This window comes from Equus asinus, chromosome 3 (genome assembly GCF_041296235.1).
Source record: "Equus asinus isolate D_3611 breed Donkey chromosome 3, EquAss-T2T_v2, whole genome shotgun sequence".
In the NCBI taxonomy this organism is placed as follows: Eukaryota; Metazoa; Chordata; class Mammalia; order Perissodactyla; family Equidae; genus Equus; species Equus asinus.
Genome location: NC_091792.1, coordinates 17,056,475 through 17,074,623, shown reverse-complemented (window position 1 = coordinate 17,074,623; position 18,149 = coordinate 17,056,475). Strand labels below are relative to the sequence as shown.

At 35.9% G+C, this 18,149-nt stretch overlaps 1 protein-coding gene across 2 annotated transcripts in view; it reads left to right on the top strand.

Moving 5' to 3' along the window:
- Positions 1 to 15,375, top strand: part of ANKRD50 (ankyrin repeat domain containing 50) — a 49,996-nt gene extending 34,621 nt beyond the window's left edge. For both annotated transcript variants that reach the window (XM_044767263.2, XM_014845522.3), the window contains exons 4-5: positions 7,285 to 10,835; positions 12,339 to 15,375. In XM_044767263.2, the coding sequence (XP_044623198.1) occupies positions 7,285 to 10,832 (3,548 nt within the window). In that variant the 3' untranslated portion in view covers positions 10,833 to 10,835; positions 12,339 to 15,375. The remainder of the gene's footprint in view (positions 1 to 7,284; positions 10,836 to 12,338) is intronic.
- The last annotated feature ends 2,774 nt before the right edge of the window (positions 15,376 to 18,149 follow it).

Sequence of the window (18,149 nt, the reverse complement as noted above, 5' to 3'; positions counted from 1 at the left end):
TATTTCATGCTTGCTGTACTTTTGTAGGGCTGCATTTATTATGCTATTGTGTCCATGATCAGTTTAATATTTTTCCTAACTATTCCGAGCATCTTGAGAGTAGTGAATATGCCTTTTAAAAAAATGAGTGGCAGGGGCTGGCCCCGTGGCCGGGTGGTTAAGTTCGCGCGCTCCGCTGCAGGTGGCCCAGTGTTTCGTTGGTTCGAATCCTGGGCGCGGACATGGCACTGCTCATCAAACCACGCTGAGGCAGCGTCCCACATGCCACAACTAGAAGGACCCACAATGAAGAATATACAACTATGTACCGGGGGGCTTTGGGGAGAAAAAAGGAAAAAAAATTTAAAAATCTTAAAAAAAAAAATAGTCTTTAAAAAAAAAAAGTGAATGGCAGTTACTCTAAGACCTTTTTTTGTGTAAGAGGAGAGACAGAGTCAATAGCTTTTGAGGATACCTCTTGAAATACATTCTTTTTTTAACCCTTTTCTGATGTGTGAGAAAACAGTCTATATAATATGTAAAAATACATGATCAGGTTTTTTCCTTCTTTCACTTTTCTTTTTTTCTGACTTGACTTTTTTACTCTTTTTTTTCCTATCACAGTAAAGTTGTGGTGACTCCTGTTAGATTTTGTAAAACACTCTTTTTGCTCTGGGAAATAAAAAACGTGTAAAACAAGGACCACTCACAGGATTTATGGTGTAACTGGAGAGAGAATAATCAAGTTATTGGTTAATTAGTCATATCACTTTTAAATCGTTGTATACACTTTCCCAAGTGGTGAAACCTTATTAATTTGTTAAAATGATTTCCTATAACAGCTTTGTTCCCTCTGTCGGCTTGTCTCTTTTAGATTCCCCTGCTACTAATGGTGGTACTTTTGGTCTCCATTATAGTATTCTGTTTTGTTTTAGTGATAAAACTGCAGTTGATAAAAGTTTGGGGATTGGAATGATAATAGCTAATACGTATGCAGCATTTAATGTGGCAGGCACAGATAAAGTGGAAGCCCCTTTTGGTCTGTCATCCCGTTCCTTTCTCTTCTTCATTAGAGGCAGCTAGTATCAGTTTATTTTATATCCTTCCAACTCTTAGCTATATTCTGTATATTTTTATAGTTTACATAAATGAAACACTGCATAGACCATCTCAGCTTTTACCATTCACTGGCTGTGTGATCTTATACAACTTACTTATCTGTGCCTCAGTTTCCTCATCCATGAAATAGGGATTATACGTTCCTGTTACTTTCCTCATAGGGTTTTTGTGAGGTTAAGTGACAGATTGATTACATGTGAAGCACTTAGAACAGTGCCTAATACATAGTAGGTGCTTCATAAACATATTGCTGCTATTATTCTTGTCATTATCTTTATATCCTCTTTTTTTAGCAAACATTATTTTTGAGCACTACTCCTATTACTGCTAAGTAATTCAGTTCATTGCTTTAAACTGCTGTATACTATTCCTTCCCATGAATAAATTTCCAAGTTTTCCATTATCCTGTTCATGGACATTTAGATTACTTTAGTTTTTCGCTATTATAAAAAACACTCCGTGAAAATGCTGTGCACATCTGCTTGTGCACATGTGCCAAAGGTTTACATTATAAACCTAGACATGGAATCGTTGGGTTACAGTGTGTATAGTTTGAACTTTAGTTTATTTTGCCAAATTGCTATCTAGTGTGCTTGAAATAATTTATGCATCTACCAGCAACATATAGATTTCCCTTTTCTCTACATTCTCATCGTCAACATTTGTTATTTTCACATCTGCTTTTTTCTGCTTTAGGGTCTTGTGCGTGCTGTTCCCTCTAACTAGAATGCTCTTCCCCTGAGCCTCTTACTGTCTTAACATTTAGTTCTCTGCTCAAATATCAATCTCACACAGGCTTCTCTGTTTTTCTATTCTATTTCTATTTTTGCCTCCCCAGCTACTTAGTCACATGCTTTCTTTCTTTATATCTTGTTTTATTAATACGTCTTATTACTATTGAACGTTTGTTTGTATGTTATGTTATGTTTGTTTGTCTGTGTCCTCCACTAGGGCGTGGCCTACACGAGAATGGGAATTTTGCTCGTCTTCGCCACCGCGATGTCTCCCCAGCATCTAGAACAAGAGCTTAGAACAAAGCTCTCATTCAGTTATTGCGAATAAGTGAATTTGTATTTTCTTTGAACCATGTCTTGGTGGAAAAATCAGTGAACTGGGAGGAATCAGGAAAGACTGGGTTATGGTCAGATTCTCTTACCCTGCGCCTTCCCCTCAGTTGTTGTTAATCATTAAACATGCTGGGCCGTACATAAGCATTTGACCTCATTTCTGTTGATGATAGATGTGGAAGTTAGGGGTAAACACTGAAGAATGTTAGTGAAGTTATTAATACATACTGTTAAATTACTGTCCAGAAAGAAAGAGATTATATTCCTACCTGAGAGTGTTGATTTCTCTGAACTTCTACTGTTGAACTATATCTTTTTTTTAATATTTGCAAAGTTGGTATGTGAAAAATAGTACCTCATTTTTATTTGCACTTCTTACTTACTGTTGAATTCTCTCTCTCCCCCTTATGCTTATTTTGTCAGTTTGTCTCTTTTTTTCCTGTGAATTAGTACTTTCTCACCTTTACATATATTTCCTTCAGGAAGTTAGTGATACTCTTATTGATTAGTAAGAGGTCGTTTGTTTTATATTCTTTTATTCTTTGCAACTACTTTCTTCAGCTTTTTAAAGTTATTGTAATTCTTTTGAAGTCTATTATATGTAATCTAATGTATTGTCCTGCACTGTTGTATATTTGTTCTTATTTTTACATTTAGTGATTTTTATCCATGTAGTATGTATTCCGCTGAAGGGAGTAAAATAAGGCTCTAACTTGTATAATTTATCAAACCACAAATTTTCTCAGCACTCCTTACTGGCCCCCATGCCATTAGTTGGTGATGCGGCTTTTATTGTACATTAAGTTTAGGTATGTGTGCATATATGTGTGTCTGTGTGTTATTGAGATATTTCTAAACTGTCGCCTCTTCTAAACTATCTGTTGGCATTTTTGAGCAAATGCTGCATTGGTTTAATATTTTTAATTTTCTTACACAGTTACTTCCCAGCCCTCTTTGCCATTAATATTATTGTTCTAAATTATATATTTTTACCTTTATTCCTCCAGGTTGACTTTAATAGCATATTTTTTTAAAATTATAACTACCAATGATATAAACAAAGAAATTTTTTAATTTGGTTAAAACTTTTATTTTAATTTAGGAAATGTTTGACATTTAAAATATGCTTTCTTTTCATAAGTGAACATAGCATATTTTTTCATTTATTCAACTTTTTTCTTAGATTTTTCAGTTTTCCTTATATATGTGTTACACATTTCTTTCTGCTTTTTGCTATTATTTTAAGTTGAAATCTTTGGATTTTGAATTGAGATATATGCATTCAAAATTAAAATTGACAGATGTATCACCATAGGGCAGTAACATTAAGATATTTACTTTCTCTAAATCAGTTTCATCTACTCATATCTGAAGATGTAACTTTTTGGAAACAGATTTTCTGTTTTTCCTGATGTATTTACTATACTGACTAGTAGCATTTTCATTAAATAAAAATTTTATTTCATTTCAGGTTAGAGTTAATTTAATGAAAATGGCTTTGGCACTTAAGCAGAATCTTGACTAATACGTGAGGGTATTATTATAGGCTAATAGCAGTTGGTACTTGTTATGGTCCTGGAAGAAATAGCAGCCCATTTGAAAACATTTTGTGCACAAAGAAATCAACCCTCAAAAATTTTTGAAGATTTTTGTATATATTTATTTTATCTGATTATAAAATAATACATATTCCACATAGAAAATGTTTTAAATGAGAACTACTCAAATATTGCATCATTCAGAAATAAAGTAATAACTGACCACCAACATTTTGTATTAAATTCTGTATATGTTATACTACCTAGTTGAGATCATAGTTTACATCCATTTGATTTCCTGCTTTTTAAATTTAACATTTATAAGCCTTTTAGTGTCACTCTGTTGTCTTTTTAATAACTCTTTTAATGGCTGCATAATTTATTAGTATATCAATATGCCAGAAGTGACCTTTCTTACTGTGCGCTCTTAGGTTTTATTGTCCTGGTCCCCATCCCCACAGGCTCTTCAGGATAATGAAGAATTGCAGCGAGCACCGGTTTATAAATATTGGCACAGGGCCTATCATTCCTTCACTCTGCTCACCACCGCTGAGTGGTCTCATGCCCTGAGAAATGTTTTAAGTAAGGATAGAAATGTGGCCCAACATTTCACTAAATCGTGTTTTTATTCCCCTAAAAATTTTGAGCGTTTTTCAGCCTTTTCTTATGAAATTTTTTAAAGCACTTTGATAGCAATGTGTTAAATTGTGCGTGTTCATAATAAGGGAGTTACATGTATAAGTTACAGTTTAAAAAAAGCGATTATTTTCAGTAACTTTAACTCAAGATATTCAAATTGTTGATTAACAGATATTCTTAGTTCTGTTTTAATGAGCAGATAATTGTCCTTAATGAGAAACATAATAATTTATTCTATCCAAATTCATATTACTAAGCATTTAGATTTGGGAAAGCTTTATTTTTTAAATTACAAACCTTTTCTGTCTGTTCTTTGTGACATTTTCTCTCCTTCGTTTTGGAATTCATCCGGTGCCCCGGCCCTCTACCCCTTACTCCTCTATCAAGCACTCGCATTTTCTTTCACAGCTTTCTATGCCTGTTCTCATCCTATGGAGAGCAAACTTTAAAGTCAAAACAGGCAGAATCCTGGATCTATAGTTTACTAGGTGTGTTACTCTGGCCAATTTACCTAACCTTTCTGAGCTTTAACTTCTTCATTTTTAAAGCAGGGAAACTTATAAGCCTGACTTAAAGAAAAGTCAGATATGATAAGTACTTGACGGGCTGCTTTAAAAATAGTTGATTCTCAGTACATGTTGATCTCCATTGTTTCTTTCTCAGGAACAGAACCTGTTACTGTGGAGGCTTAGGCTAGATTCTGTCTTAGTTATCTCAAGTTTCAATCATGATATCGTAGTTAAGTAGGTTTAAATTATATGTATTTACTTAGAGTAGGTAATAGGATCTTTCATGTGAATCAGTCAGTATCTACAAGATCACTTTGGAAACTTGAAAACAGTGTATAATGTCAGATAGCCGTTGTTTTTAAAAATGCTTTTTATTAGCATCATGCCAAGTGTTTTCCAACTTAAATTGTTCTAATGAATTTTTAAAGCCAAAAGCAAATGAACACAGAAAACGGTTGGAAGCAAGCTATCTTATATCACTTGTAAATGTAGATTATTATGAATTTCTAAGCATGTGTTAAACTCTCTTTGTGTCAGGAATTTTTTTTTCATAATTAAAATTTATCTTTTGGTTAATTCTGTGGAAAATGCCCAGTTACATGTATAATCAGTTAAAGAGGTGTGTGTGTGTGTGTGTGTGTAATTACAGATTCCATTTTTTGTATAGATTTAGAGCTATGCAGATTTGTTATTTCTTCATGTGTCATTCTTGGTAGGTTGTATTTTTCAATAAATTTGTCCCATTTCATCTAAGCAGTTCAAACTCATTATCACAAAACTGAATTTATCAGCTTTTTCTCCAAACCTATTGTTTATCCTTCAGTGGTCTTTTTTTCCATCGTGTTGGCCAAGCGGGAAATTACTGTCAGCTTTCACTCCTCTTCTGTTTCCTTCTCCACACTCACTAAGCTCTATGCAATTTAGCTTTTTATCAGTAATTCCTGAATCCATGGTTTATTTTTATCTTTGCTGCTGCTGTGGTTGTTGAGGCCCTTAGTGATTCTTATCTAGACCTTATCACGGCATCTTTAAAAGGTTTTGCCTATAGTCTCTACTCCAGTTCTTCCTGTTTAGTGATGTTGGAATGATCTGTAAAAATGCAAACCTGGGGACTGGCCCAGTGGTGCAGCAGTTAAGTTTGCACATTCCGCTTCGGCAGCCCAGGATTCACATGTTCAGATCCCAGGTGCAGACCTACATACTCCTCATCAAGCCATGCTGGGGCAGGCGTCCCACATATAAAGTAGAGGAAGATGGGCACAGATGTTAGCTCAGGCCACTTTTCCTCAGCAAAAAGAGGAGAACTGGCAGCACATGTTAGCTCATGGCTAATCTTCCTCAAAAAGAAGTAAAAAAATGAAAATCTGGTCACTTTATTGCCTTGATCAAAATTCCTCACTGACTTGTTATGACAAAATAAAAATCTAATCTCCTCACCTAGTACCTGACATACTGACATATAGTAGGTGATATAAATATATATATTTGTGATATATATATGTTTTATTCAATGGGTAAAAGGATATTTTACTTAGTATTAATTGACATTGCTAATCTTTGCTTGATTTCTGGATTTATCTCTAAAGGAAGTTCATTCACTCAGCGTTTTTTTTCTTTTGTAAGATGAATACACAATTGTCTAATAAATTCGTGTTTAGAAATCAGGATATCTTCCTTTGGAAAATGAAATTGTGGTTTCCTGTAAAGAAGTTAAAGTGAATTTCAAATAGCTGTGACTAGTATGTTTTTAGGTTGCTTTGAGTTTTAAGTTGCTTTATTTTTACAGTGCTGAAGTTTTGTTAGCTTAATTTGACCAAGTTGCATCTTAATGGTCAAGCTATTTATTGACAGTCTGAGATTTAATTATTTTAATTTTATAACACATAAAATAATGTAATTTAAAAGCAGTGACAGGTGATGATGTAAATACTCATGCCCATAATTAAAGCTAGGGTACATTCAGGTATGTAAATAGAAATATGTAAATTTGTCATATGAAAAAGACCAGGTTGTAAAAACAAACAAACTTTATTTGTTATATCTTCTGCAACGTTCTCTCCTAGTCATTTAGGGGTTCAGAAAATCTTGACAAGGTGCTTTTATGGATATGTATGTAAGACTGTCTATTGCTTAGTTTAGTTTCTCTTATTGAAGTTGAGAAGAGAACTGAGCCATAAAAGAAGAGGAAATCCTTCCACTTGTAGATAGGAAAATGAAGCAGTTTATCTGCCATCAGTGTGTTTTTACAGAAGGAGAAGAAAAGTGATTTATATACTAATAGATATTAATTTATTAGTATTAGCTGATTTAATATTGCTTTATTTGCTTGTTAGTTTATTATACATTATATGTTAAAGACATTTTTTTTGAGTATATGGCAACTTCTATAATCATTTTCAACTGATGGCATCTGCTTTTTTGTCTCTTCTGTAGGTTTTCGAAAAATAAGTTTAGATGACCTTCGGAAGGCGTATATTGTTAAGGATGTTCAGCAGTACATTCTTCATCGTTTAGATCAAGAAGAAGCTTTGCGACAACACCTCACAAAAGAAACTGCAGAGATGTTAAATCAACTGCACATTAAAAGCAGTGGATGCTTTCTTTATCTAGAACGAGTCCTAGATGGAGTTGTAGAAAATTTTATTATGCTGAGAGAGATTCGTGACATCCCAGGAACTCTGAATGGTCTGTATCTCTGGCTCTGTCAAAGACTTTTTGTAAGAAAACAATTTGCGAAGGTTCAGCCTATTTTGAATGTGATTCTTGCAGCCTGCCGACCTTTGACTATAACAGAATTGTATCATGCAGTATGGACCAAAAATATGTCATTAACTTTGGAAGACTTTCAACGCAAGTTAGATGTGCTCTCTAAACTGCTTGTTGATGGACTAGGAAATACGAAAATACTGTTTCACTATAGTTTTGCAGAGTGGCTTCTGGATGTGAAACACTGCACTCAGAAGTATTTATGTAATGCAGCAGAAGGACACAGAATGTTGGCTATGAGTTATACCTGTCAAGCCAAGAATTTAACACCATTGGAAGCACAAGAATTTGCATTGCACTTAATTAATTCAAACTTACAGTTAGAGACAGCTGAGTTAGCTCTGTGGATGATCTGGAATGGTACACCTGTCAGAGACTCCCTGTCTACTTTAATACCCAAGGAACAAGAAGTGCTACAGCTGTTGGTTAAAGCTGGGGCTCATGTCAACAGCGAAGATGATCGTACGTCATGCATAGTCCGACAAGCCTTAGAAAGAGAGGATTCCATTCGGACATTATTAGATAATGGAGCTTCAGTAAATCAGTGTGATTCAAATGGAAGAACATTACTGGCTAATGCTGCATACAGTGGCAATCTTGATGTAGTGAATTTACTTGTCTCTAGGGGAGCAGATTTAGAGATAGAAGATGCTCATGGACATACACCACTCACCCTAGCTGCTAGACAAGGACATACCAAGGTGGTCAATTGTTTGATTGGGTGTGGAGCAAATATTAATCATACTGATCAAGATGGTTGGACAGCATTAAGATCTGCTGCTTGGGGTGGCCACACTGAGGTAGTCTCTGCACTCCTTTATGCTGGCGTAAAAGTGGATTGTGCAGATGCTGATAGCCGAACAGCTTTGAGAGCAGCAGCTTGGGGAGGACATGAAGATATTGTACTGAATTTGCTACAACATGGTGCTGAAGTCAATAAAGCTGATAATGAAGGTAGAACTGCTTTGATAGCAGCAGCATACATGGGACATAGAGAAATTGTGGAACACCTGCTGGACCATGGAGCAGAAGTGAATCATGAGGATGTTGATGGCAGGACTGCACTCTCTGTAGCTGCCCTTTGTGTGCCTGCAAGTAAAGGACATGCATCAGTCGTTAGCCTTTTAATTGATCGAGGTGCTGAAGTTGATCATTGTGATAAAGATGGCATGACTCCACTGCTAGTAGCTGCCTATGAAGGACATGTCGATGTGGTTGACTTGCTCTTAGAGGGGGGAGCCGATGTGGACCACACAGATAACAATGGCCGTACACCCCTCTTAGCAGCAGCTTCTATGGGCCATGCTTCAGTTGTAAACACACTTTTGTTTTGGGGTGCAGCTGTGGATAGCATTGATAGTGAAGGTAGGACAGTCCTCAGCATAGCTTCAGCCCAAGGAAATGTTGAGGTAGTACGTACTCTGCTGGATAGAGGGTTAGATGAAAATCACAGAGATGATGCTGGATGGACACCTTTGCACATGGCAGCTTTTGAAGGTCACAGATTAATATGTGAAGCACTTATTGAACAAGGTGCTAGAACAAATGAGATCGATAATGACGGACGAATACCTTTCATATTAGCCTCGCAAGAGGGTCATTATGATTGTGTTCAAATATTATTGGAAAATAAATCTAACATTGATCAAAGAGGTTATGATGGAAGAAATGCACTGCGGGTTGCTGCATTAGAAGGGCACAGGGACATTGTTGAATTGCTTTTTAGCCATGGAGCTGATGTGAACTACAAAGATGCCGATGGTAGGCCTACACTTTATATTTTGGCCTTAGAAAACCAACTTACAATGGCTGAGTACTTTTTAGAAAATGGTGCAAATGTAGAAGCAAGTGATGCTGAAGGAAGGACAGCACTTCATGTTTCCTGCTGGCAAGGCCATTTGGAAATGGTGCAGGTTCTGATAACCTACCATGCTGACATCAATGCTGCAGACAACGAGAAGCGATCTGCCTTGCAGTCTGCAGCATGGCAGGGCCATGTCAAAGTGGTTCAGCTGCTGATTGAGCATGGCGCCGTAGTTGACCACACATGTAATCAGGGCGCCACGGCACTGTGTATTGCCGCCCAGGAAGGACACATTGACGTTGTGCAGGTTTTATTAGAGCATGGTGCTGATCCAAACCATGCTGATCAATTTGGACGCACTGCTATGCGTGTTGCAGCCAAAAATGGACATTCTCAAATAATTAAGTTATTAGAAAAATATGGTGCATCTAGTCTGAATGGCTGTTCGCCATCTCCTGTTCACACAATGGAGCAAAAACCTCTGCAATCAGTGTCTTCAAAAATGCAATCATTAACAATTAAATCAAACAGCTCTGGTAGTACTGGTGGAGGGGATATGCAGCCTTCCTTGCGTGGTTTACCTAATGGGCCAGCTCATGCGTTCAGCTCTCCTTCAGAATCTCCAGATTCTACTGTAGATCGTCAGAAGTCATCATTGTCAAATAATTCCCTGAAAAGCTCAAAAAATTCATCTTTGAGAACTACTTCATCTACAGCAACGGCGCAAACAGTGCCGATTGATAGCTTTCACAACTTGTCATTTACAGAACAAATTCAGCAGCATTCATTGCCACGCAGTAGAAGTCGACAGTCGATTGTTTCCCCGTCTTCCACAACGCAGTCCTTGGGACAGAGCCATAATTCACCGAGTAGTGAGTTTGAGTGGAGTCAAGTAAAGCCCAGTTTGAAGTCAACTAAAACACATAAAGGAGGGAAATCAGAAAATTCCAGTAAATCTGGGTCAGCTGGGAAAAAAGCTAAACAAAATAACTCTTCACAGCCAAAAGTTTTAGAATATGAAATGACTCAGTTTGATAAAAGAGGGCCTACAGCCAAATCTGGGACTAGCGCCCCGCTGAAGCAAATGCCAGCAGAATCTCAGTGCAAAATTATGATACCTTCAACTCAGCAAGAAATTGGTCGATCTCAACAGCAATTTCTTATTCACCAACAAAGTGGGGAGCAGAAGAAGAGAAATGGAATAATGACAAATCCAAATTATCATCTTCAGAGCAACCAGGTTTTTCTCGGTAGGGTTTCGGTCCCACGAACAGTACAAGATCGAGGGCATCAGGAAGTGTTAGAAGGGTATCCTTCCTCAGAGACGGAATTAAGCCTTAAACAAGCCCTGAAGCTTCAGATTGAGGGTTCTGACCCGAGCTTCAACTATAAAAAGGAAACACCATTATAAAAGGTAACGTTGCATCAACTTAAAGGATAAAATATCAAAAGTATATAGTTTCCTCTACTTAGAATACTCTTCCCTAATAGTTACGTGGCCAGTTTCCTCACCTAATCACTGCTGAGATACCATCCTCTCAGCAAGACCTTCCCCTGTCACGCTTTTGAATTTGAGTTCTGCCTCCGGCACTCCGTTTTCCCTTTCCTGCTTCATTTTATCCAAAGTACTTAATATGTAACATCCCTTATGTATTTTACTTATTGTTAGATTCATTATTTGTCTCCTCCCAACTGAAATGTAAGCTTTGTGAAGGTAGGGACTTTGATCTGTTTTGTTCACGGATACATTCCATGTACTTGGAATACTGCTTGGACTTATGGTCATTTCTCAGTAAAAATGTGTTGAATAAGTGAAGGAATGATTATACTATTTATGAGTCTCAGATTAAGGATTCTGTCTACAGTCATTTTCCCTCTTAAAAGTTCTTCAGTGGTAACAGAGGGAGGGGCTGTTTTTGTAATACTCATCTTTTTGGTTTGAATAAAGTCATATATATAGCGCTTAGTAGATGGTTAATAAATGTTCATTTCCTTCCTTTTCACTCTGGAAGAAGTTGAAGCTTTAATCAGCAAAAGGTAATTTTCATTATGACACACCTCTTAAGAAATTTCAAAGTAAAGTTCACACACACCAAGAATAGGTGGCAAGAGGGTATTTAGGGTCCAGTATATTTAGACATAGGAATTAAATGTGTTAGCCTCAAAATAAAGTCATATTTGTCAAATAAAAACATTTTTTTTTCCTTTCCACCACAATGGATGCTTCACTAGTTACATGGGGGAAGTTAGTGGGAAAATAGATACATAATTTTATATCATGGATACTTTTTCAGAAGCACATTTTTCGTTTTGGCGATAAATACAAAGATTTCATTAGGAATCTTTGCTAATTTATGCTACCAGTATATTTATCACACTTTGCTTAGTCATTTTTCATTCTCTAACAAAATCAGACTCTTTCCTTTAGGAAACTGAAATCTCTTTCTTTTACTTCTTTCGTCTTTGGAGATATATTTTAGCAGTATTTTAGGTGCAACGTTGTAGTGAATAAATTCCCCATACCTTCTAATAATAAGCACCCTTCAATGTGAATCTCTGGAAACTGATCAAATCTCATTCAAAAATAATTTTTATAAAGTAGTTAATACATTCTCCGATGTGATTTATTTTAAAAATATTTTGTTCTGATGACAGAACCCTCCAACTCTCATGATACCATTTGTAAAGGCAAAGTGTAAATATATATTAAACAGTAACATGTGAATTAAAAGTAAACATTTGTGGAATCTTTGAAAGTGACATAAGTTAAATAATGAATCTCTAATAGATAGGTCTACTTTGTGTTTTACATAGTAAAAAAATATGCATGTATTCTTATATAGCATCTTAAAACTGTATGTAGTTATATAATAACTATAATGTAGAAATAATTTGTTTTTTTTAACTTTTGCGTTAGTTTCCTGGTCCGTGAAACAGAAGACGTTGTGATTGGAGTGGTTCTTCAGCTACTGGATGGAAGCATAAAATGCCTGTTGATTTGCTGAAAAAAAATGAAGAATGTGCTATCTGCAGTACAGTTACCTTACTTACTGTAATGTGCCTCAATAGTAAGGCTGCCTTCTCAGTGTAACCCTCTGTGCTTAAACAGTTTTATTTTGTGTGCTTTGTATTCACTACACAAGAATAAGCACTTTTTTTGTAGTGCAGGTATATACTGCAGTTCCCTGATAAAAGCTGAAAAAATTTTTGAGTAAAGTTCTTTAAGTTAAGATTTGATAAATGTGCATGTGCCATGATCAAATATATATGAAAAGGCAGTGTTCCTTGTATTTATTTTTTTCTTTCTGTGGCAAACAAAACGTGAGCATACTGTTTCAGTCCCATTTGCATTGTTGTAGCGTATGGCTTGTTTCTTGTATCTTTAAAAATGTTGCTCAATAAAATAAATCAACTATTTTATGTTCCTACACCTTCAGCATTGGTTAAAAATGACTTTCTATTTAATGCCACATTGAGGTGAAAAAATGGTTTCTTGACAGATTTTTTAAAAATAACTTCTAGTATTTTAGGGAGCTGCTCTAAGTAGTTTAAATTTGGGTTTCCCGGTAGAATCCTCCTAATCTCCGGCTAAAGGTGTCAAAATAACCCAAACCCAGACTCTGGGCAGAACAAAGTTCTGTCTCCTCCCCTGGGGTACAGTTTCACCTTCCACTCGCTTGTCGTTCCACCTCCAAGCAGACGGACTGTCATTCCTGAGGCGTGAGCATTCTCAGGGCCAGAGGCCAGCCTCAGTGCTGTGTGTGTAGAGGGAGACGCACCTGTCTATCTGAGGGTAGAGTTTTGATCCCTGAACAATTCATTGACTAGCCTTATCTCGTCCATCCAGCTAAATAAAGTAATTTACCAGTGTAAATTTTAATGCTGCTTCTCTTTCAGTTGTTTGTATTTTGTAAATCTCTTCATGACTAAAATAGCCCCCACCCAAAATCAATTGGATCAATTTTCGTGGTTAGTTGGATGAATATTCTTGATGAATGTAACACGTTGCTGTCCTTCACAGATGGTACCACTAACCTGTTGCTTATAGCACATTTGTATTTTTTTATTGGTGTTTGATAAATAATAGTGACGGATTTGCATTTTTCTGTCTACATACTCTTCTGTTTTCTTCTTTGGACAATTGCTTGCAGGATGACGGAATGCCAGGGTTAAGGGTGGAATCTGTGACCAAGGGAAACAAAGTTGACTGCTCAAATGTGACCCACATCCTTGGCCTCCTGGGTGGCCCCTGAACCAGTGAAGGTAGCTTAGATGGGTTGTGTGTGTGTCTGGAAAGGTTCGGATTCATCGTTTAGAAGCCAAGTTTGATCTTTGAATAAGCCCTGAGAATCTTACAAAACCCAGAAATTCTATTTTTTCCATGTGCTGTTGATGAGAAGGAGGAGTGAGGAAAGAGAATTTAGAGATTCAGCACAAAACCATTGCTACTACTGGCAAAAAAATCTTTAAAAACTGTCTTAGTAATAGAGGTCAGTAATGTCATCTTCATATGTGAAGGACACACGTGATGCATTGCTCACAGAAGTAGAAAGGTGTAATTGGTTGTGATAAATGTTTCACTTGAATCTTCATGTAAGGCTTTTATTTTTGCTTTTGTTGTTCAAAGTCAGCAAAACTCATTCTGTTTATGTCATCAAGTCATTTCAGGAATAGGAGATAAGTTCAATTGATATTAAGGTGACATGGCAATATTGATAACTCGAATGTGAATGTTTCAAGTATTGAATTTTTGTCCCTATGGGACATTTATTAAATACACTTAATAGGACTCTTGCAAAGTAGCCTTAAAAGTGTTGATGATTCTATTAATAAATATGAACACATACTATTATTAGAACCAATCTTACTCATATCTCAAATACAGTACATTTACATTACTGTAGAGGAAGAAGCTGTAATTTCTTATTAGGTGTATTTTTCTTTAGAAAGAGAACCCTGAAAGCTGCCAGTTTTTCTATTAACCTTGAATTATTGGAATTGTATTTATTTAATTTTATTGTTTTTTTACAAAAATGCACCTTGTGGCCAAAGGGCAAAGATATGACTCATTACATAAGGGATTTATGTTTTTCAAAGAGCTAAATGTTTTCATATCCATTTTTATATAAACTTGAAACAGTTGGTAGGAAGAGAACCTGTTGGAAAAATAAGATTTTTCAAAAGTAAGTATTCCTCTGGATGTTTTTATACTGATTATGTTTTGGAATAGGACAGAAGTGGCTTTTCGTTAGGATAAGGATAATGCCCTGCTCTGCCTGTTTGTTTTTGTGGGGGATTTAAGACCATGACTGAAAATGGCTCTTGCTCCACTAAGAAGAGTAGAAATAAGTCCCCCAAATATAAAACTCCTAAATAACTATTATAAAAACTAAAATATTTAAATTTTGTAAATCACCTGATACCACTACACACCTGTGACGCCATGTGCTTACAACATTTTTGTAACATTCCATCTGTGCCCATTCCCTAAAAGTCATGAGTTGATAGTAAGGGAAGTGACAAAAAATGTAGTTATGAAAAATAAAACTCTGAATGTTTGTAGGAAAGGTTTTGGAAGGAAAATTGCAGAACTCAGTGTGTACTACAAATACAAAATACAACCGATGTCCTTGTCCCTTGTCCTCACCCCCACCCCCACCAGAATCATCACTAAAAATAGTTCACTACTTAAAAAACAGGAGTAAATACTTTTCTCAATATTATTTGGCTATGCAAATGTTTGTTTTGCTTGATGTCCTCCATTTACGCTTCTCAGCAAATGTAGTTGCAGACAAATGCTTTCTTTTTATTTTTCCCTTGGTTCTGGGTATGTAAATAGCCTAAAATGTACATTGAATTTCACATTGTAAAAGTTTATTTTATTCCTTGTATTATATTAAGCAAAAATCCCTATGTATATGAAAGTGCATAATAAATATATTTGCTTTACAGAGGATATCTTGTTTTAATTTTATCCTTGAACATTCAATAGAACATGCATGACATGCTTACTTATTTTAAATAAATACTGAACAAATGAATTTGGAAACATTTTACAAAGAAAAAGATGAGATATAAGAACTTTCCAAAGGCAGTTAAGAAGACAAAATGATCTAGCCTTTATAGCTTCCTAAAGCTTCATAAGGACTTAATGTTCTTTTTATTTTTTTCCTGACTGATAACATACTATATCTTACCATGTCAGGTTTCATGCCTCTGAAATTGCAGTAATCCAATAAATTGTGTGAATGTGTGCTCCTTGATCATCAGAGTATTGTGGCCATCTTACATTTGATATTTTGGAGTTTTATCACAAACGTTGTTATTCATTTTCTAAATAAATGTCTATATATTCTTTACTCAGTTAAGTTGAGTCAATTTTTCCTGACCTTCAGCTTCCCCACTAGAACTCAGTATCATATATGTGTATATATGAGAGAATAGTAATAGAATATATATACGAAAGAGAGGTTTCTAAGAAGGTCAGCATGGTATTTTCTGTTAGGTAATTTTATCATAATTACAGGGTACTGCAGTAATTAATTACGTTATATTCTTTATAAATTTGCTGGATTAATAAAAATTTTATTCTAAAAATTTTTAGTAACAATGTTTAAACACAAATCGGTGACATACATAGAAAAATTTTAAAAGAGACTGGTTGACTAAATAAACTATGTTACAGAGTTTTCTACGTGGTGATCCATGGAAATACACTGAGAACTTGGCAATGACTAACGTTTTCACTCCTTTGCCCTAGCAGTTGGAAGGATTCCAACTAACAGTGAGATGCACACCAAAGGCTTAGATTCCTGAATATCTGGGAAAACTTCATTCATCATGCAAATATTTGCACAATTCTTATTTTCGAGATAGGGCCTCTCCTTGCCTGTCTTCCTATAAAATTAAAATAATCCAATATTGAAATGGAGTCATTTGAAATGTACTGCATGTTTAGATTTCTACTCTTTCAGTACACACTATCATTGTCTTGCTAAATTTATTTCTTTAAGCAAAGTGTACCTTACATATGATAAAATTCATGCTTTTTAAGGATAGTTTGATGACTGTATATAGTATAAACTCCAGCACAACTGAGATGTAGAGTATTTCCATCACCCCAAAAAGTTCCTTTGTGCATGCCCCTTTGAAATGAATTCCCTTCTCTCACACCCCCAGCCTCTGGCAACCACTGGTCTAATTTCTTAATAGTTTTGCCTTTTTGGAAATGTCTGATAAATAAAATATGTAGACACTGTTGTGCCTGACTTATTTCACTTAGCATGATGGTATTGAGATTCATCCATGTTGTAGCGTGTATGAGTAGCAGGGCTTTTAATGCTGAATAGTATTCAGTATTCTACTTGTAGAACTGTACCACAATTTGTTGATCCATTCACAGGATGATAGACTTTTGAGTTGTTTCCAGTTGTTGGCTATTATGAATAATGCTTTTATGAGCATTTGTGTTTAGACATTTGTGTTGACATGATTTCATTTGTCTTGGATAAATACCTAGGGGTGGGATTGCTGGGTTGCAAGGTAAGTATATGTTCACATTTCTAAGAAATTGATGAAACTCTTTACAAGGTGACTGTACCATTTTGCATTTTCATCAATGATGGATGAGAGTTCCAGTTTCTCCACCTTTTCACCCACATTTGGTATTGTCTTTTTAATTAAAATTTTAATTGAGATAATTGTAGATCCATGTGCAGTTGTAAAAAATAATACAGAAAGATCCTGGGCCAGCCCAGTGGCACAGCGGTTAAATGCACCCGTTCCGCTTTGGCAGCCCCGCTGGTTCAGATCCCGGGTGCGGACCTGGACACCACTTGTCAAGCCATGCTGTGGCAGGCTCCACACATATAAAGTAGAAGAAGACAGGCATGCTTATTAGCTCGGGGCCAGTCTTTCTTCAGCAAAAAGCAGAGGATTGGCAGTGGGTGTTAGTTCAGGGCTAATCTTCCTCAAAAAAAATAATAATACAGAAAGATCCTAAGTACCTTTCTCCAGTTTCCTCTCATGGTTGCATCTTGTGAAACTATAGAACAGTATCATAGGCAGGATATGAACATTGATACAATCCACCAATCTTACTCAGATTTCTCCAGTTTTACTTGTACTCATTTATGTGTGTGTGTGTGCGTGCATGTATTTAGTTCCGTTCAATTTTATCACATGTATAGGTTCCTGTATCCACCACAGCAGTCAGAATACAAAAGTTCATGACTACAAGGATGTCTCAGGTTGGCCTTTTATAATTACCTTCACCTGCTTCCTACCCAGCCCCTCATTCCTAACTCCTGGCAACTACTAATCTAGTCGTCATTTCCATAATTTTGTTATTTCAAAATTGTTAAATAGAATCATAGAGTATGTAGCTTCTCTGGATTGGCTTTTTTCACTCAGCAGAATTCCCTTGAGATTTATCCAAGTTGTCTGTTATGGTAGTTTTTCTTTTTATTGCTGAGTAGTATTGCATGGTATGTATATACTTCGGTTTATTTTTCTGTTCACGCATGGATGGACTTCCAGACCGTTTCCAGTTTTGAGCTCTTATGGATAAAGCTGCTATGAATATCTGTGTATAGGTTTCTCTGTGAATATAAGGTGTCATTTCTCTAGGAGAAATGCCCAAGAGTGCAACTGTTGGGTCACATGGTAATTGCGTGTTTAGTTTTATAAGAAACTGCCAAACTTTTCCAGAGTGATTGTATCATTTTAC